At 35.8% G+C, this 10,581-nt stretch overlaps 1 protein-coding gene across 1 annotated transcript; it reads left to right on the forward strand.

Annotated features, from left to right (window-relative positions):
- Positions 1-842: 842 nt before the first annotated feature.
- On the forward strand, positions 843-7,333 carry LOC127092088 (importin beta-like SAD2). Its single transcript, XM_051030889.1, has 15 exons — positions 843-1,055; positions 1,144-1,267; positions 1,345-1,525; positions 2,253-2,412; positions 2,504-2,545; positions 2,627-2,745; positions 2,864-3,062; positions 3,876-4,007; positions 4,575-4,678; positions 4,820-4,999; positions 5,460-5,599; positions 5,711-5,850; positions 5,954-6,117; positions 6,308-6,425; positions 6,526-7,333. Exons 1-15 carry the CDS (start codon positions 926-928, stop codon positions 6,684-6,686), a joined length of 2,094 nt encoding a protein of 697 aa, XP_050886846.1. The 5' UTR covers positions 843-925; the 3' UTR covers positions 6,687-7,333.
- The last annotated feature ends 3,248 nt before the right edge of the window (positions 7,334-10,581 follow it).

Here is a 10,581-nt window from a genome sequence, read left to right on the forward strand (position 1 = left end):
ACATAAAACCTTTAAAGTCCTCCTCCATTTCAGCCATCCATCTTGAATTCGATGGTTTACATACCCGTTTATTTCTTCATCATTTTGTATTACAGACCCAAGATATTTAAATCGTATGACTGGAGGGATGACATGGTCTTCAACTTTCACCTCTAGATCAGAAACGCTTCATACTTCTTGTATAAGGATAGCGGGACTTCCTTATTAATTATAGAACTTTAAAAAACATCAATCCAAGCTTGGGAATAGAAAGGCCTGATTTTCTATAATATAGAGGAAAACTCTTGCACCGAAGATATAGAATTTAAAAAAGAAGTATCAATTCGCATGCTAGCAAATCTAAGTCAATAAGTAATAATGATCTTAAAATGTTATGGAAATATACAATTAACCCCAAAATAAAAAAAGAAGTTATAACTAAACCAAAATTCTGGAATGCGGTGGGATGGGATGGTCTTAAAGCTGGTGGTTTTCTTGACCCTAGTGCACCCTGACTCCAGCCAAATAATCTTGACGATACTTTGGGGAATGGGGTTGTGTGAGGTGACTTTTATTCATTGATATGCTTATCTCCTTTCATAGGTCCTCATTTGCTGACCAAAGTTGTAGTGGCTTCTTGAAACGGGATAGAAAATATATGGTTATTTTGTCCAGAAGCTATGTAACTAATAACGATACTTGGGAAAGTCTCATGCTAGATGTTATCTTGGGCTTATGGTTGTATATGTTTCGTTTCCAAATTTCTCATGAGAGTCTCTGAATAACTTTATGTTGTTTGAGGAGTAGGAGCATACTTAACTTGAGAATATTAGCAGCTGTGTTTAAATGTTTCTATTCTTTACCATCGTGTTTCAGGATATGTTGATTCTTGAGTTAACATTTTCTCTTTGAAATTTTTTTAACATGCAGTATTTCAAAGAACAGCATGTATACTGTGATGCAGCCTCGGCTTGATGTTCTTCTTTTTGAAATCGTTTTTCCTCTTATGTGCTTTAATGATAATGATCAAAAGCTTTGGGACGAAGATCCTCATGAATATGTTAGGAAAGGCTATGGTAAGTTTTACTGGCGGTTGAACATGGAACCCGGATTTCCAATAATTTGCATTGGCATGAGCTTATAGTTTCTAATTCTTTGTTACAGACATTATTGAAGACTTGTATAGTCCTAAGACGGCCTCTGTGGATTTTGTGAGTGAGCTGCTTCGGAAACGCAGGGAAGATAATTTTCATAAATTTGTGCAATTCATAGTTGAAATTTTGAAAAGGTAAATATGTTACTTTCTGTTAAGAATAAGATTTACGGATTGATACTGTATTTATATATATATTTTTTCCATTCTAGGTATGATGAAGCACCGGTAGAATACAAGTCTTATAGACAGAAAGATGGCGCTCTTCTTGCTATTGGGACACTCTGTGACAAATTGAAACAAACCGAGCCCTATAAATCTGAACTTGAGCGTATGTTAGTGCAACATGTATTTCCAGAGTTCGGCAGCCCCGTTGGTCATCTCAGGGCCAAGGTATGGTCTCCTATACAATTTATGTTTGTGTCTTTTCTGATGCTTGCCAAATTCACTCTCTTTTGTTTTGTCCTTTGTCTGAAGAATGTATCTTAAAAAGCTAAGCTGGCATATTTCACAATATCATACTAAAGACTGCTAATTTGGATGTCCATTTCTGATAAATGTTTTGCATGCAATAAGCAAAAATAGGAGGCTCTAAGATTGTAATAGACTGGAATTAACTCCTGCCTGGGGCTCCGGTTTTCTGGTGTTCGCCTATGTCTGTGCAAGTTTCTATGATATTTTTATTTAGAACTAATAAGTTCCTTCCTGAGCATAATGTTTTTCTTTTCATGGCACATGTGGTGATTGTATTTAGTATGAAAAAGAGAAAGGGGTACAAGTTATTTAATCTTATAAAATTAAAACAGTAGTATACGGCACAAAAATAGTGCAAAATGCGTTTTCTGGCTGCAGCGTGAACATATTACCGAAAATGTTTTTTTTCCTGTTGAGACCAACCTTGCATTCTTTCGCAGGTTGGGGTATATAGCCAAGGGGGAGCCTCATTGAAGTAGAGCTAGTGCTCCTCTCATTGCCTCCATATAATATTGTGATAGTGTTGGAGTATATAGTATTATGATATATATGATTTGAAGAAAATAATGGAATTTGAATAATACATTATAGAACCTTCATTATCTGAAGAATTTTGGCTATCTATTGATATTCTTGTGAAAAACAGGCAGCATGGGTTGCAGGACAATATGCCCACATTAGCTTCTCGGATCAGAACAATTTCCGAAAGGCATTGCAGTGTGTTGTATGTGGAATGCGAGATCCTGAACTTCCTGTCCGCATTGATTCTGTTTTTGCTTTGCGTTCTTTCATTGAAGCTTGCAAAGGTGGTCATGAATTCTGTTTATTTTGTGATTTGGATAAATTCTGGTAAATGTTGTTGATTAAGCTTTTTTTTTTTTCATTTTCTTGATGCAGATTTAGATGAAATTCGTCCTCTTCTCCCTCCACTCCTTGATGGTACGTGTGTAAAAAAATTGGTGTCTACACTGTACTTATTTGGCTTTGGTGAATGAGTTTAACTAACAAATATATTTTCAGAGTTCTTCAAACTTATGAATGAAGTTGAGAATGAAGACCTTGTGTTTACTTTGGAGACTATTGTGGACAAGTTTGGGGAAGAAATGGCTCCTTATGCACTTGGATTATGCCAAAATTTGGTAATTTATATGTTTATATATTTTTTGTAAATCTTGTATCTGCCAAGAATGCTGCCATTGTTTTGGAAAGCTAGTACTTTTTCTGTATTATAAATGGTTTTTTCTTTTCTCAACAAAGGCAGCTGCATTTTGGAGGTGTATGAACTCAGCCGACGCTGATGATGAAGATGATGATCCAAGTTCTCTGGCTGCAGTTGGTTGCTTGCGTGCCATTAGCACAATACTTGAATCAGTGAGCAGTCTTCCCCAAATTTTTGTTCAAATCGAGCCTACTTTGCTTCCCATAATGCGTAGCATGTTAACGACCGATGGTCAAGGTATTTACTACGAATCATGATTATCTAAATGACTCCAAGGTTTTCTTTTGCTTCTACCCCCTTGTCTTTTCAATGTCATTATGTGTTTGCTTGTATTACACATTTAATGAAGCAAAGGTGGTGGTTCTATTTGATTATATATATTAGAATCGTATTCATTACTATGTTATTTTTTTGTTATTCTTTGTAACTTCTTTTCTAGAATGTTCTGCCACATGGCATATTGTGATAGTAGCTGTTATAACAGCTCACTCAGTTAGTTACAACGGTGGAGGTTATCTCCCTTGGTTGGTGTAGGATAACATTGGATATAAATATCCTTGTAAATCAGTTACTCACATAACAGAAAAATACAATTCTATTTTGAGTTCAGTGAGATGAAATGACATCTCATATTTGTTAGTATGGGTTAAGGTATCACTGATTTAGCATTAGTATATGTGTGCACACACGGGTTTCATTTAAAAATAGACTGATGATAGTATTTTAGATGGAGAGATTTGAATGTATCGAGTGACAAAATTCAAGCATCCATGTTTTTAATAATTTATTATGAGTGTTTTGTTGGACAGTCTTATCTTTGTAGCTTTATAACATAGTAGTATGTTTCAGTTTGCGTCAAATCAAAATAATACGATGCTGATAACTGAACATGGTTTATTATGAACCTTCTGCTTATTTTGATTTTCTAGCGGAACGTGTAATTTTCAATGATGTTAGATTGTGGCATTTAGACTAGGTTTCTGAAATTTTAGTTCCACTCAGGTTTTACTTGCTTATATTTTTTCCATTATCTTCCATTTATGGTTACAGAGGTTTTTGAAGAAATTTTGGAAATTGCATCATATATGACTTTTTTCTCTCCAACAATATCATTGGACCTATGGAGTCTTTGGCCAATAATAATGGAAGCACTAGCAGACTGGGCAATTGATTTCTTTCCAAGTAAGTTCAACTGCATTTGACTGCAGTTCATCTCAACTTATTGTTGCCTTATAAAAATATTCTTTTATATGTTAATAACATATAGCCGACCATACTTAGTGGAATAAGGCTTGATTGTTGTTAATAACATTGAAAGCTAGAGATAGGTCACTGTCACCATTTTTGTTCATGCAGTCCTTGTTTGTTTAATAAACTAAAAGGTTCATTTTTATATGATCTAATCCATATTATTCAAAACAGAGAATATCTTTCAAATATTTTCCTGTCTCCTCTTACCCAATACAGCACCCCTAATATTTAAATTAATTTATGTTTTTCTTAGAATTCGAGTTAGGCCTAACTGAACCCTTGAAAACCTGCTTGCAAGGTGAGGATGCCCTCAGTTATAAACATATATTCCGTCTGATTTGGGTTGGGCCTAACTCAACCCTACAAAACCGGCTTGTGAGGTGAAAATTATCCTCACTTTTGAACATATTGCCATATCACATGCGATGTGGGACTCTTTACAGTCTATATAAAATTTTACCTTTTCTACATGTTTACTTGGTTGGTTTGATTCGGCAGATATAATGGTTCCTCTGGACAATTACATTTCAAGGGGAACTGTTCATTTCGTTACTTGCAAAGAACCTGACTATCAACAGAGTTTGTGGAATATGATTTCCTCTGTAAGTGATATTTGCATTACTATAATTAATTTAGCCACCATCCGTTAGGAGTGGGATCTGGTGGTTGTAAATGAGTGTTCAATTGTTATTATTTTTTCTAGCTTCTTGTTTGTTATCTCTGATTTATGTTTCGCATTAAAGCTTATGGCAGATAAAAATATGGAGGATAGTGATATTGAGCCAGCCCCAAAGCTTATTGAAGTTGTCTTCCTAAACTGCAGAGGACTGGTGGACCACTGGGTTGAGCCGTATCTCAGAATTACAGTTGAACGCTTGCATCGAACTGGAAAATCAAATTTAAAGTGTCTTCTCATGCAAGTGGTAAGGGTTTCTAGAATTTTTGTTGACATGCCAAATGAGATAGTTGACTTCTGTTGCTTTCTTTCTTATAATGTTTTTTTATACATGTTCAAAAAAGCTGGATTTTTATGATCCATTATACCTTGTTTTCTTTTCAACCCATGTTTCTATTTTGAACTTTGGTTTACATTCAGTGTGAGTCATAAAAAGTTGGACACATTTAATTTTGTATGGCAGTTTTGTAAGCAATTGTTATGTTCTCCTTGTTCGTATGGTTTGCATTTCCACCAGCAATTATTTTACTTGGGTTAAAATTTATAAAGAGAAAGAAATCAACTGCAACATATTACTTGTCTGATGAAATTGATTCTTTCATTCTCCAACGAGTTCAGTTTATCTATTATGTAAGCTAGCCGAATTTCTTTAAGATGATAGGGAAAGACACCAAATGTAACTTCATAAGAGGATATGTTTTTTGCAGATTGCAGATGGTCTATACTACAATGCTGCATTGACTCTCAGCATATTGCAAAAGTTAGGTGTTGCATCAGAAATCTTCAATCTTTGGTTTCATATGCTACAAGAAGTCAAGAAGAGTGGCGTGCGTGCTAATTTTAAAAGGTCTGTGTTATCCCGCCTCTTCACCATCCCTCCTCCTTACCTCAATATAAGTTTTTGTACGTAGCAATTTGAAGGTCTATTTATTGCAGACTTGTGACTATTTTTATGCAGGGAACATGGTAAGAAAGTTTGCTGCCTTGGTTTAACATCCTTGCTGGTACTTCCAGCTGATCAAGTGCCAGGAGAGGTTTTAGGCCGGGTATTCCGTGCCACTCTTGATCTTCTGGTTGCATACAAAGATCAAGTTGCAGGTCTTTATGCCACACTCTCTCTCTGTAACTCTTGACATGTTGAAGTGCATCATCAGGAATATACTGACTTCCATTTTTGATTCTCAACTATTGTACTTTGCAGAAGCTGCAAAAGAGGAGGAAGAAGAAGAAGATGATGATGATATGGACGGCTTTCAAACTGATGATGAAGTTGAGGACGACAGTGGTTCTGACAGGGAAATGGGAGCTGATGCTGAAGATGGGGATGAAGCTGCCAGTAGTAATCTTAGAAAGTTGGCTGATCAGGTCCGTGGATGTAATTCTGAAGACCGAAAGAACATTTGTCTGCTTGATTCATATTTATATTTTTTAGGAATAAAATATGAACTTTGCATTTTTATTTGAACAATATACTTTTGTAATTTATTATTTGTTTTTGTTTAATGACGTTTTTAATCTTAAACTGCTGTTGTCATTTTGCATTGTCACCCAATAGGCAAAGTCATTCAGGCCCAATGACGATGACTCGGATGATGACTTCAGTGACGACGAAGATTTGCAATCTCCAATTGATGAGGTGGATCCTTTTATTTTCTTTGTGGATACAATGAAAGGTATGTTGATACTGACCCTTAAAGCGTGTTAAATGTCTCATTTTACCAATGCCTATCATTATTGTTCTAATTTTGTCTTTTGAAATAAAATTGTCTGTAGTGATGCAATCATCAGATCCAATAAAGTTTCAGAACTTGACCCAGACACTTGAGTTCTCTTATCAAGCTCTTGCAAGTGGTGTTGCCCAGCATGCTGAGATGAGAAGAGGTGAGATTGAGAAGGAAAAAGCAGAGAAGTCGTCAGCTATCACAGATTCTTAAGCTTTTGGGTGTACATTCTTGGTTCTTGTTTTGCTGTTATGCTATCGGTTTTTTCTCTTGCACCGATACTTTGTAAGAGATGCATATAGAGTTATACATTTGAAGCATTTATTGGCTCGGTGGTCCTAGTTGATCTATGAGTCAAGAGTTTGCAGTTTTGAAATGCCTTAAGAGTTTAGTAGGCTGAAGTTCCCATTGATTTCAGAGGATGTCGGATTCAGGAAACTGGAGTTTAGTGCTTCTGGCTACCTTTGGATGAAAGTATCAATTCTTTTCACTTTTTGTGGATCCTTCATTTCAAGTCTCCGATTGAAGTTTCACTGTTTCCATCATATGGAAATCCTTGTCCCATTAGTGTAGTAGTGGCTTCATGTCAAGTTCTGTGATGTCTTTCTCCTGTCACATCGACGGGGAAACTGAGGAGGCATACTGGTTTGGCGCATTGGCAGTTTTTGTTGAGATAGTTTTGGAATTAATTTTTTGTATTTTGACCATTTTTGGTTATAATAATTTTAAGTTGAGAGTCTAAATCCACCGCTTATTGATTAAGGCGTCAGTTTTGGGACTATGCATTGTTGCTTGCTTACTGCATATATTGTATAACAATTATACTGATCATTAAGGAGGATTAAATATGTTTTTGGTAAGCTTGTGTTCGTCTTCGAGTTTTTTTCCAAATTTTTTGTTTAGTCAATGCTTGATAGACCTTACTAGTGTCCAAAATTATCCTCTATAATTGGGATATATCAGACCGGCATTGCCAATGATTAGGACTTCAAGTTTTTTCGATTGGGCTCTATATGAATGTGGATTGAGAAACTTTTTAAAATGGGGTCGGGATTATAAGAAGGATATTGTGGAGGTGAAATGACTATGAGATTGAATCATAACCTTGAAGTTTATAGGAGCAAGATATTTTGGGTTGGAAAAACAACTTAAGGTGAATTTTTGGGAGGATTTAAATGGATTACTTCAAGATATATTCCAAGAGAAACTATTTTTAGGAGAAGATAGGAGAAGATCTAAATGGACATGTAGGGGGCATAGCAAGAGGTTTTGAGGATGTGGGAGGATTTAAATGGATTACTTCAAGATATATCCTAAGAAGAAAAACTATTTTTAGGAGAAGAAAAACTATTTTTAGGAGAAGATCTAAATGGACATGTAGGGGGCATAGTTTGAGGATGTGGGAGGATTTAAATGATTACTTCAAGATATATCCCAAGAAGAGAAATTATTTTTAGGAGAAGATCTAAATGGACATGTAGGGGGCATAGCAAGAGATTTTGAGGACGTGCATGGGGCAAATGTGGATGGTAAATTTATCTTGGAGTTTTTGTCATTTTTTGATCTTATTATATCTAATACCTGGTTTAGAGAAAGAGGGGATCATCTTATCACATATAAGAGTGGGGTGATATGTTCTCAAATATATTTCTTTCTTATTCAGAAGTTTGATAGGAAGATCTGTTTGGACTGCAAAGTTATTTGTGTAGAGAGATTGATTATCCAACTGTTTATCGTGAAAATTGGTAAACAATCGCGGGTCTTCCAAATCAAAGATATTTTGGTTACTCACAGGATCAACCAGATTGATTCTAAGATTGTTCGTTTAAAAGGTTTTAAAGAGATAAATTGGAGAATGTAAAGGAAAGTATAATAAAAGCGCTTGAAAAATGAGCAATGGAAGATAAATTCTGGAAAAAGTATAAATAAACTTTAATTGATAGGTAGAAAATGGTGTTATCAAACGTACATTCTCAATGACACTATTTTCTCAATACGTTAGATACTTTGAGTAATTTTGAGTATTTGTACAACAATTGAACACCCTGGAATCCTAACACTAAGACCCCCATATATATACTAAGTCGGAATAACCGCTATCAACGAATTTTCTCCTAGGTAATGTCACGTCGCGCTCAGCATGTCTTCAATCCATTATAACTTCCACGCGTCTTTTCTTAAAATTGGATAAGGACAAAATACAATTATTCCTATTTTATTCAAATTCAAACATCTGTGTTGAACGCAACCTTAATGTTTCCTCAGACGAATTACCATTCTAAACTTAGAAGTATTTCTAAGTCTCACAGAGTAATTCCCTCTTACATAAGGATCACTTCGACTGGATTTCTCATACAATGTTTTTATGTCGAAGTCTAGAGTATCTCCAAAGATATTCTTTCTTCTTTCGCTCATTGATTCAGGCCCGACGTCGAAACTTTCAGCTAACAAATTGCCCCCCAAAAATGTTTTTTTCGACATAACGAAGAAAAGAGCATTTTTTGAAAATCCAATTCAACGTCACAAACTGTTCATCTGCTATGACGTCACGACCATGATGACAACTTTTGCAAAACGTCTCTTTAAAATCCACGTGAAATCTTTATGCAATCATCATGCCTTCTAGCCCCTATGAGATCGTGACTAGCCTTTAACTACCATCGTTCATCATGGTCACTCCAACTGACACGCGTCCCACTTTCTTTTCAACCATTAATGCTTAACAAAAACCACTTCCACTTCAGCATCTTATAAATGAGTATATTCAACATTTTTCCAACTTTTTCTCATTCTGAACTTTCTCAAAAACAATTTCTTCCACTCTTCATCTTCCTTAAACAAAATAAAACATTTTACTTCTTCTTTCAATCTCCTTGCAACAATGGCATCATCCGCAAAAACTACCAAAGAATCAACAAAGAACACAAAAGATTCTAAGAAATCTCAAGGTCTTCCTCTTGTTGACAAGATATTAGGCCCAAACAATGTGAGTAATCAATAATATGTACCTGAGCCTCTTACTGAAGAACAGAGAAGAATTTTCCAGTCACAGGTATTAATCCCTATTTCTATCTCTGGCAAAACTCATGTTATGTTAGGACCGTTATCAAATCCAAATGTTGATCATAGTAAGCTCAAGGAATTCTTCCCAAACTACCATAGGTACAAACCCATAGCATGTGCTAAAAAAACCTAAGGTTAGCGATGAAATCCATATTGAGGAAAACCCTAACCCATATAACCAAGGCAACCTTTCGACTGATGAACCCATTAATCTAACATATATGAATAATGGTTTTAGGGTCTTTCGATCATATCCTTTATTTAGGGATCCCTCAGATTATCTAGGTTGGTTAGAGAAGATAGAGAAGAAAAAATCTCAAGTTTGGAAAGAAATGGATATATTCGACTTAATATAGCTGTCGAAAGTAGGACCTGGCTATTGCCAAACCATGTTAGTTTCCTCCCTATACTTTTGGGATAACACTCACCAAACTTTTACTTCCCTTAGGGAATAATGACGCTCACACTTTTTGATATAGCTACCATCACAAGGCTTAAACCCACTGATGAAACGTATGATCCAAACTTTTTGACTAAAGACACCATTGGTTTCGACACCTCTAGAGTTGTTTTTACCACGCACATATCCTATTATCATGACCAGGATATTGACAAAGCCTCTGACACAAAGCACATTGTTTTCCTTGCTTTGTGGTTATCCCGTTGCGTATTTTGCTCTAAGTCCCTTCAGGTAGCAAAGAAATACCTTACACTGGCGAACCAACTTCACGTTGGACGCAACATTTGTTTCAGCGAAATGATTTTGGCTAACCTTTATGAATCTTTGGGTGAAGGTGTAACTGCTCTTAAAAACATCCATACGAAAGGTAACTTATTACTTTCCGACCCCTTCTAGCTGCTACAATTGTGGTTGAAGCAATTTTTGAAGCATGCCTTCTAATTCGCAACCCCATCGACGCATATGTTGACGAAGTAAGGAACAGGAGAGTCGAAGGGACACGCCTGGCCATGTTAACTCCAAGTGGTGAAGGTCGAAACCTTCAACAAAGCTTCACCAACTACGTGATGATGTTCGTTAAACGTT

Source organism: Lathyrus oleraceus, chromosome 6 (genome assembly GCF_024323335.1).
Source record: "Lathyrus oleraceus cultivar Zhongwan6 chromosome 6, CAAS_Psat_ZW6_1.0, whole genome shotgun sequence".
NCBI lineage: Eukaryota > Viridiplantae > Streptophyta > Magnoliopsida > Fabales > Fabaceae > Lathyrus > Lathyrus oleraceus.